Genomic DNA, 24,495 nt, shown 5'->3' with positions numbered 1-24,495 from the left:
CCAACCGTGGGAATAACAAATCAAGCTTTCGTGTTGTGAGTCGCGAGGCGTTCGGTTCCAGCAACACTGGCTCGATAGAGTATCACACTGTGCAAGGATTCGAGCAGTTCTCACGCGGTCCGAAATTGAGAGTGGCGGCTACCTTCGTACGGTACGGCAACTGGCCGGTCGCGGAGAAACGGAGAGCAGAATTTTCCCAGGAGAAGCGAGCCCACCTTTTTGGCTGCGAAATCGGCAATGTTCGGGTTGGTCTGCGAGCCAGTAGTTCCTTTAGCTATGCGGTACTGCAAGTCTGGTTAGTTTTCCCATTTTCGCGAGTGAACAAAGGTCGTTGGAGGCCGTCCTGGCCGTGCGGAGAAAATCACTAGAAATAACAATAATAATAATCTAGCAGCAAATTCTAAACGGGGCCGCTTTTTTCTCCCAAAATTACTGGGGACGTGAGTGTTTGTTGCAAATATTTTCGCAATATCCCGTGCTCCAGTGTACGGAGAAAATCGTCAATTCCGAGTGAAAGGTGAAACGTAGGCTGGCGACTTAGGAGGAGTGCAATAGTGTTGTCATTACTCAAGGCGACACCAACCCCGGCTGGGTTTTGGGAGGGCGAATGTTCGGGTGAGGAAGTTTAGCAGATAATGCTCAGGTTTAATGTTATCCATGGTCGTGGTGCAATGCTAAGCTGTGCAAAAATGTATCTGCAGTGTGGGGTCAATTTGGCAAACCAAGAGAAAGAGAGAGAAAAAGTGAGGTCAATTGGTGCATGACTGCGGCTAGTTCGGATTTACTGCGTGGAAATGAATTTTTCAGCAAGGTGAAAACAAACAATATCGCACGCTAGCCTGGGGGGCTAATGCGGTCTCGATCAACTAGATTAGCTGCATTTTGCATGTTGTAGGATAAGTACAACGATACACCGTGCCCCAGTGCTGAGTCGAGAAAATTTCCAGCTCGAAAAGATCCTCGACCTGATCGGGAATCGAACCCAATATCAAACCGTGTGGGAGAGCTAGCTGACCGACATCGCTAACCACAGAACCACGAGGACCACTAGGTAAAAACCTGTCCATTGATTGCGGCGGACAACATGGAAGAATTCGCAATAATACATCAGACAAAAACAAACGTTGGAAGCTGCGCTTCAGATGAAACGGATGGAACAGTGGTTTGGAGTGAGAGACGAGAACAGGGAATCCTGTTGCAAGAGGCGATTTGTTTGCAGCACGGAAATCTGTGCGGCAGGAGAGAAACATTGTTTGTTCCGACATAAGTTCTCCTCCGGTCGGCTATCTCGTGTGTTTTGCTTTGGAAGATGGGAACCAAGCATGATGGCTTGTACCTCTAGTTGGAATGTTTAAGCAAAAACATTGGAAAACTCTGTTACTTTTTTTAACAATTGAATATATGCATGTCCCATAAAATTTTCGAAATTCAAACATGCCATGTTGTGTATTCCTTTCTGAATGATTATTTTGCGAAGTAGAGAATTGTTTACTATGTTTAAAACATTAGATTCATTTCCGTACTGATTTTTTACGCTTATACTGCAGAAAAAATCAGTTAAGCTTCAAATTCCAGTATACACTGCAATCGCATTTTACACAGAGGTAGCGACCGAATAAAAAATATCATTGAATATCGCATAAAAATTAACATTCCTGATTACTTCTAATCTCCGGTCAGATGTATTTCCGATTACAACACCGCAGATAAAGCACACTTCAAAAACCGCACATAAAAGGCCAAGGCACAAAAGCCGCATAAAAAGCTACTTCAGTGTATTTGAATCCCTCGCTATGTTTAGTGTATAGCCTTGGCTTGAAGTTGAATGACGATTGCCGTCGGCTAATCTATTTCTTCTTATCGAGGTCGAAAATCTATTCGCAAGCTGGGGAATCATGACTTTCCGAAATATCATTCGCAGTAGTTTTTGATTTGCCGTTGGCGGTGGACTGCCAATGGAGCTGATAATTGCAGCCGATAGAGCGGAAAAAATAACCGACAATTATGAAAAACAGCCAGTCAGACTTACACCTTCACTAGCCGCTCTATCGATTTCGGTTTTATATAACGTAGATTTCTATATTCGGTATAAGGCAAAATGTGGCAGAGAAAATAATAAGAGTTGAACTGGTTTTGCTTATTCACAGGTCATAGGTACTTGAAACCGTAGTTTGTCGAATTTCAACCTAGCCTTTAACGGTCCATTTCGACCTAGTAGGTTTTTCATGATATCCTATTTCAAGCATCTTTTCTACGATGTAGTAAATACCTTTGCAAGGCTTTAGAATTGAAGTAACTTTAGCGTATTTCTAAAACGTGGAGAAACATTTCATTTTAATGCAATTATTTCAAAGTATAAACCAAAATATTAAAAAATCTTCATTTTCAGTTTGTTTTTGTATTTTTCATTACGACAGTTTCTAGTGCCCCTAATTAGGTGAACACTCTTAGTTAAGAATTTGAGCAAGCATTTTCAGCTCTAACAGTGAATCGATTTTTTGCGACTATGTATGAACCGGAATTTTGCAAAATATTGAAAATGAAGAATAACTTTTTCATAACCCAAACTATTTCACGTTGAAAATGCATAAAAAAGTTTTTGTTAGAAAACATTTATTCCCAAAGAGGTCCCATTTAAAATGTCAAAAAAAGTATTAGCCGTTTAAATTATTTATCTAAAAAATTTAAAAGAAATCTGAGATGACCGTTTTTAAGATAATATTTTAGGCATTTTGGAGACGATTTTGTATGAGAAAATTTTTATCATCAAATCACGACAAACAGGTATTTTTTCTGGAAAATGTGGTCTCTACTATAACTCTGTCAAAAGAAAGTTTTGAAACTTTTTAAAAAGAAAGATATAAAATTATAGCGTTGGGAAAAAGGAATACCTACAATTGTAGCTTTGGAAAAATCTATACAATTATAGCAAAATCAGATTTGAAGCGTTATTTTTACAATTTACAAAATGTATATATAAACTTTTTTCGAGCTCCAGTATACAACTCATCGTTAAGTGTTTGTGTTTAAACAAAAATCATTGGAAATTGGTTCACGAGCATCCCAGAAAACTGATGCCATGAATTTGCTAGCGAATGGAAGCGGGTCGTCTTTTTGAAAGAGTGTTCAGTCCATTGTTCTGATTGTCTACTCATCTCGGGTGTTAAGTTATGGATCTGAATTTTGATTTCTGAAATATCATTCATATCTAGTTCCTCTTTAATCCATTTCGCAATCCAAATCTTTTACAAATGTTACAATAACCAAGCATTTTTGTTCACGTTTTGTCACGATTTTTGAAGGACTGAGAGGACTCAAAATAATGAAATTGCGTTTTCAATCATAAACAAACATACACAGTTGAATAGAACTAACGAACATTGTGCTTTTTTAGCTAAAAAAAAGAAAATTTTTTATTTTATTTCAAGCAAATGTTGAGCAGCCTTTCTCATTCGAACTTATTATTTAGATATATTTACACCAACACTTAAAAAATGCACCTTGATAATTTCTGCAGGATTTGTTATTCATTCTGAACAAGCAAATTTTGGTAGCCAACAGCACAACTATACCGAACATTTAAAATATAACATTCACACACATATGAACATACATTAACACATATACACTAAATTCGCTTTTTACGCGGGAGATACGTGCCGCGTAAAAAAACCGTGTAAATTCCGGAATCCGCGTAAAAAAGCGTTAATTCTGCATTCCGAGTGAAGGGAAACCGAAATCCGCGCAAAAAAAATACCGCGTAAAAAAACGCGTAAATTCCGGTTTCCGCGTAAAAAAAACCTGCGTTAATTCCGGAATCCGCGTAAAAAAAAGCCGCGTAAAAAAACCCGCGTCAAAAACCCCGCGTCAAAAGCGACCTTAGTGTACATACAAATAACATTAAATTCTTTCAAATATATGATGCGATTTTGTTTTTGATTGTGGTATAATCAATTTGTACTCATATTTAGAAATATTTAGATTGTTTATGTCAACTTTAGTCAGTTGATTTCAAATAGTTTATAATTAAATGTTTTTCCTTATACATTAATACTGAAAATGAAATTCTTTAACGCAATTGATATTACTGATCGGGGGGCATCCAATGAATGGCCAAATAGCTATCAATATGGGCTTTTGAACCCTGGATTCTACCCAGTGGCCAGAATCCGACCTCAAACCCCATTTTTAATGCAGATGACCACTTCTGGTTGCCTGATAATCAATAAATCATAAAATCCATCATAAAATTGCCGAATTGCCTAATCCGAGTATTTCGATGGCGAAGATGGCGACAGTTTCCGATCAACAGCCTAAAGTGACAAACATCATCCAATACGATTTGGGGTAGCTGTATGATATCCGGAGGCCGGATATCATCTTCAGATGCCATTTTAAATTACTAAACAGTAGCTTCCGGTTTCTGGAAACCAGTCTAATAGAAACTAACATTACGCAATGTTTTTCAGTACCCGGGATGATACTCAGAGGCCAGGAATCAACTCCATACTTCATTTTGATATCGGAATTTGCGGCTTCCGGTTTCTGGAAAACATCCTTCAATTGAAAAATATAATCCAATAAAACTATATTCACTATTCGGATTTCAGAATATTGAATAATTGGAGCATAGTATTTGAAATTTGACGTAATATTTGTACTAAATAGATAGTCTTTCTATCATAATGACTCCTAATTTCGAACTTTGATCGAAGCAGCTAGTTTTAAACAGCCTTTGGGTTTTGTTTCTTTGTAAGTTTAAGAAACAACCTGTTCGTTTAACTCCTGTTTTTTTTTAAAAAATAAGTCGTGTAATCTTCGAGAGAATAGACTTTCAATATTTTTTAAATTTAACACATAATGGTTAAAATAAAAGTCCGATTACATTGGTCAACACAAGTGTGACCCCGAAGGTCAAACTAAGAAAAAATGAAAAATTATAGCTTTTCCTGTGATTTTTTTTCTTTCTAGAGCAATTATTGTGAGCTTTAGAGCAGCATATTTTTTGATTTTGTCGACCAGTGTTATAATTAAATGAAATGGAAACCAATAGAGCAACTGAACCTTCAATTTAAAACTAAGATTGTTGAAATCAGTCATGCCATCTTTGGCAAAACGAGTGAATTTAAAAAGTTTTCTGGACAAGTTTCTCTTCATAACCTACATGTTCAGTCATCATAAAATTCGTTATTTACAGGTTTTGAAGACAGTCCGTTCATTTGATATCTGTTTTGTTCAAATCGGTTGTGTAGTTTCTGAGATAATGGAGTTTCATAACTTTTACATTCTGATACATAACAGACAAAGTTACAGTTCGATTATAATAAAACTCAATAGGGTCTTATCAGGCAACTAGACCTTTCTATTGCAACTTATTTCGTGAAAAACGGTCCATCCATCTCTGAGAAAAGTGGGTGAGTTCAAGCAGTCTTAGGAACATGTTTCTTTTCATAGCCTGATTTCACATTATTATACATAACGGACAAAGTTAAAGTCCAATAACAATAAAATTCAATAGGGTCTTATGGGGCAACAAGGCCTTCCATATGACACTAATTTTGTGAAAATCGGTCCAGCCATCTCTGAGAAAAGTGAGTGAGTTTAAACAGTCTTTGAAACACGTTTCTTAGCATAACTTTTGAACCATATGTCCGATCCTTATAAAATTATTTTATAAATGGTTCAGAAAAACAAGTCCGTTCTTTTGATACCAATTTTGTTCAAATCGGTTGTGTAGTTTCTGAGATAATGAAGTTTTGTGATTTTCACATTTTGATACATAATCTCGAAACTAAAAAGCCAATTGCAATAAAATTCAATAGGGTCTTATGGGACAGCTAGACCTTTCATTTGCAATTAGTTTCATTAATATCGGTCCAGCCATCTCTGAGAAAATTGAGTGAGATTGGGAGACCGTTACATACACACACACACACACACACACACACACACATACACATACACATACACATACACACACATACAGAAAATGCTCAGCTCGTCGAACTAAGTCGATTGATATACGAGATTCGACCCTTTGGAACACTTTTATACCTTTGGTTTTTTCAGTGATTGCTATACCTTTCTAGGAGAAAGGCAAAAATGATCGTATGAAGGAATGTTTCGAGTATCTTATCCAGTTTTAAGTTGAACTCTGTGGTATAGCTATGTGTCTTTTCATTCATTTATATTTTGAATTGAAATGTAACTGAATTGAATTGAAATGTCGCAATAATCGGAATCCCCTCCCGCCCCTTATGCGTGACATCATTAATAGATGGTCCCTTGAAACCTCTAACAAAAATTGGTTTCAAACAAACAAAGCCATCTTCAAGTCAGACAAAATGTCTTTGAGACTATCCACGTAAAATCCTTTAGTTCTTTAGAATAACGTTTACGGTAAAAAATGGACTTTTTCAGATGGTGATGAAAAAAAACTAAGACAGAGAATTAAGTTGAATAAATTTCCCATTAATGGTAATTATATTATCTCATTTGCTAAAAAATTCTGCGCCCTTGCGAGCGGCCTTCCGGCAGTTAACCGGAACATTCGCCATGGCGGACGAAACATGCGTGTAGGCATGTTTTCGAGCTCTTTCTTCTTTTTCGCGACAAAATTGTTGGAATAGATCTTGCGCTTCAAGTTTGCCCAGACATTCTCGATGGGTCGCAGCTGGGGGAAGTTGGGCGGATTCGCCAACTTCGGTACCACATCGATATTCAACGGCTCCATCTCCTCCAACGATCGCTTCGAGTAGTGGGCCGAGGCCAAATCTGTAGAGATGGTCGGGTTTCGGGTTTTCGATTCCGAAACCCGAACCCGACCCGTACCCGACCCGTGTCCGACGATGGTGACAGATCGTTGAGATCCTATGCTGAATCCAAAATGCGTCTTCACAAAACTCGGTCTTGGGCTGCTCCTTCTTCACCTCGCGGCTCGCCTCGTTGTCACATGTCACGGGAGTACCAAGATAAACAAATTCGTCAACCACATCGAAAGTATCCCCATCCATTTCAACCGCAGCACCAACACTCGCAGAACAACCACGCCTTCTGCCAGCCACCATGTACTTCGTTTGTCAGTGTTTATTGTGAGTCCAATTCTCGCAGCTTCTCTTGTGAGAGCCGTAAAAGCCTCCTCAACTGCTCTACGGTTAACACCAATTATATCAATGTCGTCCGTGGAGCCTAGAAGCATGTGGGACCTCGTGATGATAATGCCGCTCCTTTGCACACCTGTCCTCCTTATTGTACCTTCTAAAGCTATGTTGGACAGCAAGTTCGAGAGCTCGTCACCTTGCTTCAGACCATCTAACGCCACAAACGCGTCGGAAAATTCGCCCGCTGTCCTGATGCATGATGTGAAACCGTTAAGCGTCGCATATAACAGTTTAATTAGTTCTGTTGGAAACCATGTTCAAGCATAATTTGCCACAGCTCGTTGCGTTTTATTGTATTGTACGCCGCCTTAAAGTCATTAAACAGATGATGTGCCAGCAAGTTGTGTTCTCGAAACTTGTCGATGATCTGTCTCAAGGTTAACATCCGGTCTATTGTGGAACGTCCCACTCGAAAACCGCATTGGTATTCTCCAATGAGGGTTTCCTGCAACGGCCTCAGTCACTGGAACAGGACACGGGAGAGAATTTTTTAAGCGGAATCGAGAAGGTTAATGCCTTGATAATTACTACAGTCGAGTCTATGTCCCTTCTTGTAGCTAGGGCATATAATGCACTACACAGGTAGGCAGGTAGGCCGTTCTTCCCAGCAGTTTTGTGGTTTTTTAGCTCTTTGCAAGCATTCTTCACCTCATTCAATGTTGGTGGGTTCACAGCTTGTCCGTCCACCCAAATTTTTATCCTGTTTCCCTCGACGACTCTCCACCTTCCTCATCGTTCAACACCAGTTCAAAATGTTGCCTCTAACGCCTGGCCACCTGCGATTCATCGGTAATCAGGTTCCCCTCCGATGGCAGGTACTGGCACGGTGCGGTTCCTGATTCCGTTAATCGTTCTATAGAAGCTCCTCGTGTCGTGCCTGGTGAAGTAATTCGCCGCCTCCGCGAGAACGCGATCGTAGTGCCCACATTTCTTACGGCGGTGAAGCCTCTTTTTGATAGCTCTTGACTCCTAGTACTTCTTCCGCATCTGACGTGTCATACGACTAGCTGCTACTAACGTGTTGGCGTAGGCCCGGTTCTTCTCTTCCCTCATCTCTAGACACTCAGCAGCGACAAGTGGTTCTCGTTGTCATACCTATCACTTCTCGCGCTGTTTCGCTTACCGCATTACTCGTTAAGGTTCACTCCAGCTGGTTCACCGATCCGTCTATCAACTTTCCGAGTATATTCTGCAGCAACTCCTTCCACTAATAACCTCTGAGTGTTCAGACGTATCTTCCTCGCCGAACTCGATTTAAATACGTTGGACAACCGGGCGCGAATCTTGCCTACCACCAGATAGTGATCCGAGTCGATGTTTGGTTCTCGTAAGGACCGCACATCTATGACGTCTGAAAAGTGCCGACCGTTGATCTAGAAGCAGGCTTCTCCATTGGGCTGTTTCTAGGTGTGCTTACGAATGTTCAGAGGTGCAGAATGGGTACTACAGATTCTCCTGGCCGCGGCGAAGTTCACTAACCTCAAGCCGTTATCGTTGACGGTAGAGTGAAGGCTTTCTCTACCAATAACGGGACGAAAGAACTCCCGTCCGACTTGTGCGTTCGTATCTCCGATGACGATCTTTATGACGTGTTGTGGGCACTCTCCATACGTTTTCTCAAAAAACTCTTAGTACTTCTCCTTGACGTCATCGGTTTTATCGTTTGTCGGCGCATACACGTCGATAAGGCTGTAATTGGTAAAGACGGTCATCAATGGGGAACAATATCGCTTGCTTAGCCTGGGGGCTAATTGCGGTCTCGATCAACTAGATTATTAGTTGAGAGAACTCGTTATCGATATTGTTTTTGGCACATTTTGCATGTGTAGGATAAGAACAACAATACGCCGTTCCTCAGTGCTGAGTCGAGAGAATTTCCAGCTCGAAAAGATCCTCGACTCGATCGGGAATCGAACCCGATACCACAACCGTGTGGGATAGCTAACCGACAACGCTAACCACAGACCCACGGAGACCACCTCCACCTAATGACACGTCTCATTTGGTTTCCTGGTAGCACGGAACCGACACCCCGTCCCGCTCTGTCGCTGCCACTGTAGTAGATGTGGTACTTGAAAAATGTACCCGCGTTCTCCGGTTTTAGGCCAACTCACTGCTTGTATGGCTTCTACCTCCACTTTTCCTTTCCGTTGCTCTCTGGGCAAGATGTCCCACGTGCCGGTTCGACCAGACTCCGATGCCAAGTCTCGCGACGGGGCTGCTGTCTTGGATGTAGCTGGCAAGACACCGCATTTCATAGTTCAGCCGTCCGCTCCGGATCAGTCGCTGTTTAAGCCGCCCCTGACCTGGGGAACAGACGCTCAGACAAGCTACTCTCCAAGGAGAACAAATCTCCCTTCCCTGCCAGCATACGACCAAGTTCCCACCGGTTCACCGATCTTCCCTTGGTTGCTCGGGACCACGTGGAGTTAGAGATAGGAGTTGCTGGGCATTATGCTATGAACCACACTGGGGTCTATTTCATGCCAACTAGTACGGGTGTACTGCTGGTACGCGCTGCCCAGCCGTTCACCAACCTATGCCAGTAGTTTACAAAGTGTAATTTAAGCAAATCAATATCACTGCGATTATTGCTACATGATTAATACGACACTCTCCTACTGCTGATGATTGATCAGCAGAACAAATAATTTAAATATTGCATTATCTATATTGTGACCGGAAACGAATTAGTAGTGAGGACGCATGGTAATTCGTGTCACATCTAGCATGAAAGCTGCTTATACCTTACTTTTACACTGAAGGCCATGCGTTCTCATGAATGTTACATTCCAGAGTGAAGAACTTACACAGAATGTACCTATCTATCGGATAGGCCTAAAATAGCATAGTATAATAGCATTTCGAAAATGCTAAACTCGATTTTTTATTGAACGCGTATTTTTGCGCACTGTCATTTCACCCATTCGAAATAATTTGCGTTAGGTTGAGAAACCGAAAAAAGTATTTTTTATCTGTGCTTTTTGCACTGTTTCTGGGCACATTTTTTTTAAACAGTTCCTTGTAATAACACTACTTAGGCACGGTATCTAACCCGCATATCAAACAAAAATTTTGTCTTATTTCTACAAAAAATATTCCATTTTAAGCTTCTGGTCTTCAACTCGAGCTAGCTTCCATTGATTTGCAACCTTCCGTCTTTTTCGTGCAGTCCGACAATTCAAATCAAACCAAATGTTCCCTACTGTTTCCGTACATTTCCATATCTGTACGGTGTTCTATACTACCTAGTGTAGTATTAAAATAGATTTATCGGGTATCAACATTTGTTTTGGCAATACAACATAGTCGTAAACAGTGCACTGTAATTTGTGAGTAAATTATTCAGGTATTACAATTTATAGTTTGCAATCCATCCTCGCAAAGCTCCAGTGGTGCGCTCGAATACAAATACAAATATTTAGTGGCACTAATTTCTAATCCCGTGAGCGCCACTAATCGATAAACGCGCTATTCGCTAAACAAAGATCAGTGAAGGTTTCGATTATTACTAATCGCTAACCTGTTATTATGGTTAGATACTAAGTATATTCACATACAAGTTTCGATTATTAAGATCGACACAGTAGAATCGAAGTCTCGATAAGTCCTTGCGCGCTGTACATTAGAAAAAAATTAGATTTTTTGATCTGTTTGTAATTATTTTGTTGCAATTGTCGTGAGATTGTCTTGCAATAAGTAAACAGTATTCAGCACCGATACAAGTAAACAGCATTTGAATGAAACAGTCAATTTGTGAGTCACTCTTATGGGAATGCCTAAAATTTGCTGCACATCATCGAAAATTCGAGGTTTTTGTCGAAAATATTTTGGCACTGTCCTGAAAATCAGTCCGTCAATCGTTTTTTACTCTTGGGAAGCCACAGTTTCACAGTGATAACAATTTCGTCGAAATTGCTTATTATTCAATTGAAACTTTGCGTTGCTAATTAGTAATTTAGCGAATTGGTGACCCCAAATGTAAAACTCAAACAATTATGATATGAACAGATATAAATAAATTTACGATTTGTAAGTGACCAATTCGCTCACGTTCCTTCAGTGTTCGGTGGCATTTGTTACGAAATTTAACTTAACGTTAGATTAATTTGATCAACTTAATCGGTAGGCACAACACATTTTTCGTTCTCATAATCTGCTATCGACGTTCAAATCTGCCGCAATACATGAACTTTTTTCTCCTATTGCCAAAACAGCTCTAAAGAATGTCACCAGCGGATTTGAGCGACCGTCGCATTCCAGGGAGCAATTTATTATTTCATTAGTATTCGAGCAAAAGTCGTCCGAAATACTGTGGACCAACCGCACAAAGAATGGGTGGATTTCCCCGCGCTGTTCCGTTTTATTTCATTTATCGAAATAATCGCATAAATTTATTTCTCTGGCGTGAACTGTTTGAGCTTTTTCTCGTCGCTCCGCTCTGGCCGGGGTGCTCTGTTAGTCAAAAATAGCAACGGCATATAGGGGGCGTATACTGTGCTATACTATATTCAGTATACTGTAGTGGTTGGGTTCTCAATTCCGACCATGAAACGACGATCCGGCAGTCTACCAAGCCTCATACGTCTATCGAACGTCGCTTTATGCGATGATGATTCATGCTACTACCGTAGCCTTCTCCTGTGGCCCGCGATCAAGATGGTCAATTCATTGGGTGATACAAATCGAAGTAGGGTTTAAATTCGACCTGCGCAACCGATATTGTACCAATTGGAAATCATCTTGGTGTGCCGATGCCGACAAGTGAAGCTCATCGAAGCGAATCAACACGGCTGGCAGTAGAGCTGCTATGGGCCACAATAAAATCTATTCACCTCGAGGTTTTTTCCCACCACCCTCTTCACTATGTTTGCGAATTCGGGGAAAAGAAGATCATCGACGACGGTCGCGGGGTAGAACAATGAGCTTTTTTCGTTAAGCTATTGACAGACATGGAAGTTTATTATATAGAATAAAATTCTCCGACTGGTTTTCCCGTCATAGGGGTTCTATTTCTATACGTATGTATTGATAAAACTTCTCTTGAAAGATGGCTTTTATAGTTGCAAAAAAGGCTCTCTGACACAGGGAGACACTACTGACTGAGTTGAAAAATCTGTTGCTGTAATAGTCGACACAAGCCGTTTTGTTAGCGTTCGATTGATACTTCATAGATATAAAAACGCCATATTTTGATGTGTTGCAAATGGTAAAATTAGCGAAATTCCACTATGACCTTAAGTTAATAAAACAACATTTTCGGTCATTGAAATTGCGTAACGCATAACTAATGATTCCAATAGAAACGAAAACTTCAGTTCGGATTTGGTTCCGTTCTTCGGTCTAGCCTCAAGCGTACAAGAGCAGCCTCTCAATTGAATTCTGCTGGAATTGTTTAAAAAAATCAATATTTTTTTTGTTTCTTAAGTAATCTACAAAAGGTTAGCTAAACTTTGATGCTTGTTTGAAAGCGAAGAAAAAACGGTTTGTTTGATTGGTATGATATCTTCGACAAAGTTGTAAAGAGCAGTTTTGTCCTTGCAAAAAAATATACACCATAGAACAAAAAAAATACAAAGAAAAAACACACAAAAATTATAATAAATTAATTACCGTAGAAACAAATTGAATCTCTTGAAAAGTAGATTTTTTTAGATAAATCTATTTTTTACGAACTGATTTTTGTATACAAAATATTCACAATTTTAGATTAATATTGATAGTTGTTTTAACTTAAAGAGATAGAAAATTTAAAAAAAATTCTACAGTAAATATTTTTTTTGGAAGGACTACTCTACCGAAGACACTATACCAATCGAACAAACTGTTTTGGCTCTAAAAATTGTATTATCTTAAATAGGTACTCGGCTCCAGAAATACTTCCAAAGTTATATTTCGCTTAGCACGAAGAACTTTGTGCCGAAATATCTATCACATTTAGTTTAGTCATTTTGTTTATCAATGATCAAAATATTTTTAGAGACATTTTACTGAACTGAACTGAACTGAACTGAACTGAACTGAACTGAACTGAACTGAACTGAACTGAACTGAACTGAACTGAACTGAACTGAACTGAACTGAACTGAACTGAACTGAACTGAACTGAACTGAACTGAACTGAACTGAACTGAACTGAACTGAACTGAACTGAACTGAACTGAACTGAACTGAACTGAACTGAACTGAACTGAACTGAACTGAACTGAACTGAACTGAGCTGAACTGAACTGAACTGAACTGAACTGAACTGAGCTGAACTGAACTGAACTGAACTGAACTGAACTGAACTGAACTTAACTTAACTTAACTTAACTTAACTTAACTTAACTTAACTTAACTTAACTGAACTGAACTGAACTGAACTAAACAGATTGAACGATAACTTTTACAAAGCCAAGAGTGAGTTTTGGCTTTCTAATAACTCCATGATACTTCTCCTTGAATGCATAGATGAAATAAGAAGATATTTTGTGCTGTATGAAAAACGTAGAGAGGCTGTATGCAAAGCCACAACCGCAAGGTTGACGTAAAACTACAAAAGGTTGTTTGTTACATTACTTGTATTGAATATTTTAATTTTAAATATTATTTATTTTTGTGCAAAAGAACAGCTTAAGTGCTACCGAATTTCAACATGCACAGATGTTACGGATGTGATTTTTCAGACATCTGCAGATGTGGATGCGGATATGTGATTACGGATGCAGATGTTGATGCGGATGTCAATTTCATGCGGATGTTCCGCATTCGCGGATGCGGATGCGGATATCCGTAGCATCCCTTGTGTTATATTTTGCTTTTTTCACATAAGCATGCCCCTTCCCAGTGCAAACGTTATTTGGGCGAGCAGTAAATATACCAAGGAAAATTTTTCTGCTATATTTTATGAAGCGATATTTATTTTCAATATTCGCATGGTATGATGTGGATGCGGATACGGATGCGGATATGTGATAACGGATGCAGATGTTGATGCGGATGTCAATTTTCATGCGGATATTCCGCATTTGCGGATGCGGATGCGGATATCCGTTACATCCCTAATGCACATATAAATATCCATTAACTAGTAACATGATTGGTTAGGGCAGAAGAAGGCTATGCCATAGCTCAACAGCATATTTAATTGTACAGTTCTCGCCAAACATGTGAGAAGGGCTAATATCCCATATGTACACAAGCCAAATATTCTTGTTTTTTGATCAATACAAGCATAATCTACCCTGATCAATAAGATTTGTTGATTGAAGAACTCTGTTTTAGTAAAACAACCTTCTTTGAACGAGTAGTAACACTTTTCACATGTTTGGCGAGAGTTGTTAAGGCTCGAAAATTTTTTTTTTCCGCAACATTTTATTACGCTGCTGTTGGGTGGTGTTGCATATTGCTGAAGAAAAAACAGTTCAGTTCGTGCTGAGACATTTTGAATGAAGGGTAATGAATGAACGAGAAAACGAGATGCATAGAAGATTACCCTATCGATTTCTGCAAAAATGAAAGAAACCCATTGAAAACTAACCGGTTTATTAGCTTGTTAAATGGAACATTTACCTATTTTCGTTTTTAGAACTTTATTTTACATCTCTATGTAGCCGAACTTCCTGAGAGGCGTAGTTCTACGTCAAAACCATTCATACTTTTAGATCTAGATTGTTAGACTTGTTTTAGCATAACTTCATTTCAGGAATGTTTGTCATAACTCATTCAATTTTTTTCATCAAAAGCGTATGGAAAATATAACATTGTAATTAAATAGGGTACACTGAAAATATATTTTAGTTAATTCCACGAAAACGTATGTTTTATATACACAACCTTTTGTTGTTTTCTGCAACGAAATCAATGCGTAATAAATATGAAGGTACTTTCGTCAGAACTGTCAAAACTGTTACAGATTTATATTCGTATACGTAACGAAAGGTTTTAAAAATAAACGCAATCAATCGTACAAACAAAGGCTGCATAATGTAAATAGTACGAAAAAATAGTAAGTTACGATAATAATTCGTACAAAGAACGCTGCATAATGTAAATAGTACGAAAAATTAGTAAGCTCACGCAAAGAATTCGTACACAGAACGCTGCATAATGTAAATAATACGAAAAATTAGTAAGCTTACGCAATAATGTATACATTATACGAAATCGAAAATAAAAGAGAGAAAGAGAGTTTGATTGATCATCACCGGTTTGCCACAACGCGATTTTAGTTCTATCGGTAGCGAGAGAGCGACGACGCGCGCCTTCCAAACTTTACCCTCAGAGACGTACAAATGTTCACGAAAGTTATTTCAATACGAAACACCTGAGCGAAGGGTATATGTATCGCGGCGGTTCTATCGATGCGAGAGTGATGTTGTTCCAGAAGCGTATAAATGTTCTCTACCTCATCGTGAAAAAGCAACGGATTCGGACCAAGTGAAGGAGTGGAACTCACGACCATCTGCTTATCAAAGCGGACTATGTAACCATGTGGCTACCAGCTCTGTTTATACGAAATCAAAAATAACAGAACACCTTCAAGTAATTACTCGTGGTTATCCACGTTCATACGAAAGTACATTCGTGAATTGTACAAAATAATGCGTAAAGTTGCAATTCTATTCGATAACTTGCAGTACGAATGTTTTATACATCCAGCAAAAGTGCTGTACAATCTACGAATTCCATGTTTACGAAATGTGCGTGCAGAGAATAACGAAAAAATATTTTCAGTGTATTTGTACATTTGTACAGCTTTCAATGTCTCATGAAGAGCTATCGTGAATACAGAAAAATCCGATGGATTACGATATGCATTCGTAATTTTATAAGATTCATTGTTCGAAGTTCAAAATTATACATAAACATTTTCTGCTACCTTCTTGAATCATATTAATTCTAAAGAAATATTTCTTCCCAATTTCAAGGACTTTTTACATAGTTTCACAAATGCAAGTAGAGTTTTTTATTGAAAGAAAAATTATTTCCATCTTTTTTTATAAAGTATTATTAGTTTTATTCAATACATGCTCAATAGTTTTTCTATACGACCAAAGATTTCCGAGCTATAGTTCTTCAAATACAGCGTATGCTCAAGTTAGTGAATTACTCTTGAATCCATTCCCTGAATCTCTGAAGTTCTGCACAGACATCTTTTATTCCAATGCTCGCGTGACTGTTTGGCCGCTCCGTTCTCTGTACTCAAATAAAGTTATTTAGTATCATAATTGGATCAGATACGCTTGCAGTATTGTGAATTACGCATAAGTCCTAATACAGGTAACACAATTTCAGTCCGTTCCACTGATGATTTTTACTTTTCAATTTTTCAGATCGATCCCGAGAAAATTCCTAGGGGTTCCATAGTTACGGCGCAGTGAAAATAGTATCAATTACTAATACTTTCTAGCGAGTGAAACCAACAGCGCAACAAAGCCCCGAGCTTCCACTCAACGCACCAAGAATTACAAGCAAATGCAAAAGAAAACAGCACAAGTTATCTATCTTCATAGTTGATGATCTTCCAAATGTTTAGAATTTTCAAAGCCCGATTTAACCTGCACTACCACGTGTTCAAGAAGATTTATCTTAGGAAAGTATGGCTTCTACAATGAAAGGCCAGTGTTTTTAAATTAAATTGTGTTATGTTTCGAAAATCGCTTATTCAGTTGATTAGTTTATGTGTTCAGTGAATCTCTGGTGACAATTGGGAAGGTGGAGTGAGGCCGATCAAGAGTGTCCATAAAAAGGAAATCGTAAGCTCACCATACAAAAACCTGCACCGAATCAGGTTGTGAAACGAGTGTGCCGTGCGGAATACGTGGAAAGAGGGGGCAAAGTGTACCGAGCAATAAACCGGTGAAGCACAGCAACTGCAGCTGCCGGTACCCCATCAGGATGCCATTCGGTCGTAAATCGCCACTGGAGGCTCTGGCCATGCCAGGAGCCATTATCGCTTACAAGTATAGCCAGTACCGGCAGCGTCGCCGGGAGGCCGCCAATCGTCGCGTTACCGAGCGGGAGCTGACGGCGTTACACAACAAAATTGTAAGTCCAATAAGTAATTGCTTTATGTTTGTTTTCGATCGGAAGGCTGATTGATATCACGTAGTTAGCTGAAATCGGCTATTGGATTAGTGCATTGGGAGAGTGAGACAGAAAAAACGGAGAATTAGGAACTCGAGCATTTCTAATTGAAACAGCATTCTCAGAAAGTGGATGAGTCACAAAATGGTTGAGAAATAATCAAGCTTAAAGCTTAGGCACAGGCCAAAAGTCGGGAATTATTATAGAACGAGTATAGATTGTGATAAGTGAAAGACTATTACAAAGTGGGAATAATAATAATAATTTTATTTGAAATAGTTGCGGAATAGATTTCGGAACGGAGAACCAACATTCGATATTGTTTTTATATGTTTGACAGGTTTAAAGTTTGCAATTTTAAAACAGTTTTTTCACAAATCGAGGTGTCTCTGATATAAACTTCTTGTTCTAGAGAACATAGATTTTTTTATTGTTATCAGCATCTTTATTTTGAACGAAAAATCAGCATCTTTATTTTGAACGAAAAATCGTACTTGGAAACCAGACACTGTTTGAGTGCTAAACTTGACATTTTGGCATAACTCCCAGCTCTGCGAAGAGTTATGTCGTAGGAATGCGAAAAGGCTAGCGTTTTATAGCCACGAGTGGCTACGTTAGTTCGGTTCCAGCAGAGAACCATTATGATGAATAAAATCCATTTGCACCTAAAAAGATCGACATAAATAAAATTTATTTTCCGCCACCAGACAAAGTTTGAGACAGTCCAAAGAGAATGACAAAAAGCAACTTTGCTTGTTTCGACCTTCTTTAATTTGGCTGCAAATTTGTAAAGTCACACATTGTTCAAAGCAAAAGTTCAACCAGTTTAGCAAAATGTTTTTATCATCAAACACATTTTTGATACGTGATATAATGTTACAGGTTTCTGAAATAAAGTTATTCGAATACAGCAATTAAAATCAACCCAACAAACAATTTTGTTGAATTATGGCTGCTATTATGCGGATTTCGGGTGAAGTACAGCCAAAAAAGTTTTTACACAACAACATAGTTTTAACCGTTACACTTGATTTTTTGTCAATGTAAAACGTTAGTTTGCTCACTGTCATAATATTTTACTAATTAGGATGGACGTTTCTTAATTATTAGGTTGTAGTCATACTTTGCAAAAAATAATGCAATCTCTGTGATCGACGAAAACACAAATTTCTCTGTGTTGACATATAACGACTATTTAATAGCAAAAGATCGACTTATTACTTGTTCCCAGAATTATATTTCATGAATATCGTAAGTTTGATTAAATACTCAAGGAGAAAACTTGGTGCGAACTGAATTATTGATGATGATGATGATGATGGTCCCACCTCATACCCCTACATCGGTTTGAGCTGGTCGATTTATCTAAGTAAGATATTATATAGAGTCATACAATGTAACCAGTTGGCAAACAAATAACGGACTGGTTATTAATACAGACATAGTAACCCTTCAAAAGTATACCAATTATTTAACAATGAGTATAAAAAACGGTTTTCCAATACCATCATGGATTCAAGGCTCATCCAGAACGTTTCCAACCCGAAAATTATCTGGACTTGGTTAGGAATTGAACCTAACATTTAGGAGTGTCAACTAATCAGAATTGATTCTGGATAACGATCCAAAACTACGAGAATCTCTCTCTCTGTGATACTATAGTTCTCGTTAACGAGCTTTACAGTCCACAGGCAAACCCAACCCTTTCAGTTTTTTCTCCCAACCCTAATTCAAAATCGTAAAAACAGATAAATATCAAAAATCAGAATAACAGCATATATGCTATTTCATACCAAAAAGCAACTTTTCAACCCGATATGCTTTTTGTTTCAATTTCAGGGGTTTAATCCTGATGTACTCAATACCCAGACTGTCTATGTCAGTCTACGCGCGCGTGGCTCAAACATGTGTAGCCGACTCTTTTTTAAACTCTACTATTGAATATTATACAACTAATTCAAACAAAAATCCATCATCATCAGTGATCATAATAGCTTAGTTTACCCAATAAATAAAAAAAAAATTATACATAAATTTTACAATCTTCGTCATTAATTTACAAAAAATTCTATATAATCTGTCTACAAAACAGACTTTATGTGTGAAATACAAAGCCTTTTAAACTCCGCCATTTTTGCTGCACGTTTTACCTGTCTTGGCATCGAATTGAAAAAATTTATTCCTTTGTACAACAGAGAGTTCTGTGATCTTCCAAAAAGAAAGTTTGGTTTTCTAGCATCATCCGCGTTTCTAGTGTTGTACCTATGAAAATCACTTCCCCTATCAATTCGATTACACATATATCGAGGCAGCATATTATTAAAAATTTTATATTGAAACACCATTGTCAGAAAATATACTCTTTGCTTCACAGAAAGCCATTGCAATGCGTCCAGCATAAAACTCGGGGAAGTGCATCTAATACATATTAATATTAATCGCATAACTTTATTTTGTAAGCGCTGCAGTCTCAAAATTTGTGTATTGTTTGCAAGAAATAATATGGATGGGCAAAAATCTATATGTGGTGAAATGATTGACTCATAAAGACTGATTTTACTACTAACAGTCAATTCATTTTTCAAACGGCACAGAATACCGTATTCTTGGTCAATTTCTTGATGACATTGTCAATGTGAGACTTAAAAGTTAATTTGTCATCAATAATCACTCCAAGATACTTTATTTCGTTTACGCGATCAATCGTCTCACCATCAATTGCAATATTTACGTCTGGTCTGGAGTTGGCAGAAGAAATGATACTTTGTAAGTACTTTGTTTTACTAATATTTAATTTAAGCTGTTTAAATTTCAACCAATTCGCCAGATAATGTAAATCTTGATTTAAAAGTGCCACAACGTCATTAGGATTCTTAGCCGCAATGAACAGAACAGTATCATCAGCAAATAAATTGATATCGCAAAACCGTAAAACTCGCTTCATGTCATTAATATAAATAATGAACAAAATGGGCCCTAAAACACTTCCTTGCGGTACACCAAGTGTATTAGCAATGGAATCCGATTCAGAATCATTAAAACGAGTCTTTTGGGTTCTAGCACACAAATAGCTCTCAAACCATTTGTATGCGGTCCCTACGATACCAAAGCGCTCCAATGTTTGTAACAATAAGAGCCTAGAAATTGTTTCAAAAGCGCGTTTTAGATCCAAAAACACCGCATAAATAGTTTCTTTAGCCTCGATTTTTTCTTTCCATTTTGCTAACACCAGATTCAAAGCAGACTCACAAGAGTGACCCTCTCGATAACCTGATTGTTCTGGGATTAGCAAATCATTACTATTTAAATAATCCATCAGCTAGCCTTTCACAACTAGTACTAAAATTTTATCTAATGTGTGCAACATATTAATGGGGCGGAACTCTTCGGCTTTATCCGTCCCATTAATCTTGGGAATAGGAACCACAAGTGATTCCTCCCAAACCTGAGGCACGTGCCCTGTTTGCAGTGATTCATTGATAAGGTCCAGCAGATCGTGTCCAATGACATGAAAGCAATCTTGTATTACTTTTGCGTTGACATTGTCGATACCAGCCGATTTCTCCAAAGAAAAACGAATATCTTTCAACTGTGCAAAAGTAATAGGAAGAAAACCAGAAAAATTACAGTTATTATGAACCGGCTGTATTATTTCGGGAGGTTCGTTGACCAAATCAATACTCTGATTGATCGATTGAACACTATCAACGAAATAGCTGTTGAATTTACTTGCAATCACTGGCGCCGAATGTTCTCCTAAGCCATTAAAAGTTATGGTTTGCGGGCAACTATCTTTACTTTTCATTAATGTTTTTAAAATTTTCCATAACTCTTTGTTATTATTTTGATGTTGATCAATCTTCCGTTGTATATATTCATCGCTTATTCGTGCCTTTTTCAAGGTGCGTGAGTATATATTCCGCGTAGCGGTGTACCTATTCCAATCATTGCTATCATTACTTCTGCAAAATTTTTTGTACTTTTTATCTCTTTTGCGTATTAAACGCAAAAGTTCTAAAGAGTACAAGCTGTTCGAATTATGCAATTCAACACACTTTTCGGAAACTAGGCTATTGGTACACTCTTTTAGCGTGTTAGTTAGAACAGCTGCTTTATTGTTGAAATTCCCTGTTATTGGCTGAAAATTCAGGCTTCTCGAAACAAGCTGAGACATTGCTGTTGCTTGCTTCGGCTTGCATGGCTTGCTTCGAGTATCTATTCCAACACTTAATTTTTACTTTATTATCACGATTTTTGACATTCTCAAGTACAACGCAAATTGTCTCATGATCTGTTAATTTACAATCGGCCTCAGTGAAAGAATGAACATTATCAAATTTCCAAAACACGTGATCAATTAATGCACGAAAGTGTCTGGAAATTCTTGTAACTTGAAAAACCGTTTGTTGTAAATTGGAAAAATCTGCCAATTGCCTCAATTGGTTCGAATTTGGTATATTAAGCAAATCGATATTAAAATCGCCAGCAATAACATTTAATTCATCAAGTCAATAAAATTATCCCACCAGTTTTCTAAATTTTCTAAAGAAACCTGGTTACTTGTACTGGGGGAGTGGTAAACAATTCCAAAATTTCCTACCGTCATGCCTCTTTCAACTGATATTCCTAGAAACCAATTGTTTTCAAAAGATTCGTTTAATCGAATATTGAATTTGATTGATTCCTTGGCGTAAATAGCAACCCCACCAGTATGTCTGGGATGTGAAAGGCAAAAAGCAACGTATTATTGCTACGAATTGTAATATGAGAAGCTTATCAACAAGCAATTTTGTCATGGCTGTTGTTTTCCCAATCCATCGTTTGCAGGAAAATTCGCATGTTGAGATCACCAGTTCTAAAATTAGTTACAATGTAGTGAAATAAAATCCACCCAGCTGGTCTCGAGGTACGATGCTGGCCTAACAAGCCAGTCGTCGCAGGTTCGAGTCTCGGCTCGGGAGGGACTGTAAGTGTCAGTAGGATTGTACCGCTAGCCCCGCAACTGTCCTGAACACTTGACAGTTGACTGCGAAGTCTGTGTATGATGAACAGAAGGTCGAGTTCCGAATCAGAATGTAGTACCAAGGCTTTGCTTTGTAGTGAATTAGGGAGCATAAATCAATTCGTGCAAGACTTGTACATTAGTCGCATTTATTCGACGGTTTTCAAACGGTCAGCGTTTAGGGCCGAAAAAAATCACAAATGAGCCTGACGATCTTAAAATAAAATCTAACGCCAGGTGGGATTGAACGTGGAATGGATAAACTAACATTTTTTTTGATCGATTCCTAATGTGCATCCAAATATAAAATTATTTATTCCTAGGTAAGTAGTGTCGCTGGCATCGCTAGTTTTTTAAAGCTGTTATCTATGGAGTTGAACTACTGGGCAAGTAACGTCCAACTTGTTCACATAATGTGTAGCAACGTTCAACGATAACAAAATTTCAAAAAGTAAGGTCGACAGAAACTTTACCCAAGATGAATTACATTCGTGCACAATCGGACAAAGCATAAGCAGTTTTTTTTTTTTTTTTTTTTTTAAAGGTGGCGGGGAAATCTGCAAACAGACACCTGAGAAGAGAACTCAGGGTGTGGGGATGAGACTAGGGGAGAGATGCTGGGGTAGTTACACTCGCCCAGACACCTACTGATCCCTGTCCCGACCCACTAAAACCCCTCCAGTCCCCAGCCCTGGTCTTCCCGGAACGACGGTTAAGTATTACGTCGGGGAGTGGCTTTTGTGCGTGATGCACCCTCTTTACTCTTATAACCTCCTAGCTAACTACCTGGAGACTGATAATTAGCTACCACTGGCGTGTTGGTGGTTGACCCGCCACACACGTTGCAGCTCCAGAACAATCTGAGAGGCGGCCGCACAGACCGCGTTCCAGATGTCCGGGTCGTCGCACATCCTCCGGACTAGATTGTCCGGAGTAGTGCCAGGCCCGCTCACAGCCATCATGTTGCTCCTCGCTCTTGCGAAACGGGGGCATACGAAGAAGACATGCTCAGCAGTCTCCTCCTCCTCCACGCACTCGGGACACATGGGGGACACCGCGTGTCCGAACCTGTGCAGATATTGCCTGAAACAACCATGGCCTGACAGGATTTGTGTCAGGTGGAAGTTCACTTCACCATGTCGTCTCCCGACCCAGCCGGATATCTCCGGTATGAGTCGGTGCGTCCATCTGCCCTTTGTGGAGTTGGACCATTCCCGCTGCCAGCGGAGCATCGAGAATGACCTTCTGGTACCTCGTATGCCCCTTGTGTCACGTTGGTCGAAACACTCTCTGTCCTCCTTGATGGCGATGCTGATAGGCATCATGCCGGACAAGACACAGATTGCATCGTATGACACCGTACGATACGCACTCGCAACTCTCAGGCACATGAGCCTGTAGGTACTTTCCAGTTTACCACGGTAACTGTTAGTACCTAGCGCTCTGGACCACACTGGCCCACCATACCTAAGTATGGACGAAACCACGCTGGCAAGAAGTCTTCGCTTGCTGCCATAAACCGCTGAGCTATTGGACATCATACGAGATAGTGCTGCAATAGCCGATGAGGCCCTCTTACAGGCATAGTCGACGTGACTCCCGAACGTGAGCTTGTCGTCCACCATAACCCCCAAGAGCTTCAGGGATCGCTTCGAGGTGATGGTGCAGTCTCCGACTCTGACCACCGCCTGTTGCTCCGATTTACGGTTGTTCACAACCGTGACCTCCGTCTTATGATGCGCGAGCTCCAGATTCCTGGAGCGCATCCAGTCCTCGACCTTGCGTATACAGTGCGCGGCCGTCAACTCGACCTCCTCGATAGACTCGCCGTAAACCTCCAGCGTTATGTCGTCTGCAAAGCCGACGATCACAACCCCTACAGGGAACTTGAGTTTCAACACTCCGTCATACATGACATTCCACAACACCGGGCCCAGGATAGAACCTTGCGGAACTCCTGCGGTAATTGGGACGCACTTCTGACCCTCCTCCGTGTCGTAAACAAGTACTCGATATAAGCATAAGCAGTTATTCAATAACATTCGCTATCTTACAAACAATTTTACCAATAAAACTCTGCTTCGAATACATCTCGACAAATCATTTGTTTTTGATTCTCGTTTTTTTTTCCACCACTAGTTTTGATCTTTTGTGGCATTGTCCGAACGCTTCTTATAGTTTATACTTTTTGTTTTTCATTATTCCTTTATGCAGTGTCATTTATCGAGAAGCTAGCTGCTATGTGTTTACGTGCCTGTATTC

The 24,495-nt window shown here is 39.2% G+C and overlaps 1 protein-coding gene across 1 annotated transcript in view; it reads left to right on the top strand.

Moving 5' to 3' along the window:
- Nucleotides 1-274: 274 nt before the first annotated feature.
- LOC129721258 (rho GTPase-activating protein gacF) overlaps nt 275-24,495 on the top strand; it is a 128,379-nt gene continuing 104,158 nt past the window's right edge. Inside the window, exons 1-2 of the mRNA XM_055673605.1 lie at nt 275-615; nt 16,478-17,192. Of these exons, the coding sequence (XP_055529580.1) occupies nt 17,043-17,192 (150 nt within the window). The 5' untranslated portion in view covers nt 275-615; nt 16,478-17,042. The remainder of the gene's footprint in view (nt 616-16,477; nt 17,193-24,495) is intronic.

The sequence above is a fragment of the Wyeomyia smithii genome, chromosome 2 (genome assembly GCF_029784165.1).
Source record: "Wyeomyia smithii strain HCP4-BCI-WySm-NY-G18 chromosome 2, ASM2978416v1, whole genome shotgun sequence".
Classification (NCBI taxonomy): Eukaryota; Metazoa; Arthropoda; class Insecta; order Diptera; family Culicidae; genus Wyeomyia; species Wyeomyia smithii.
Note: the sequence above shows the minus strand (reverse complement) of the source record. Positions and strands in the feature narration are given on the sequence as shown.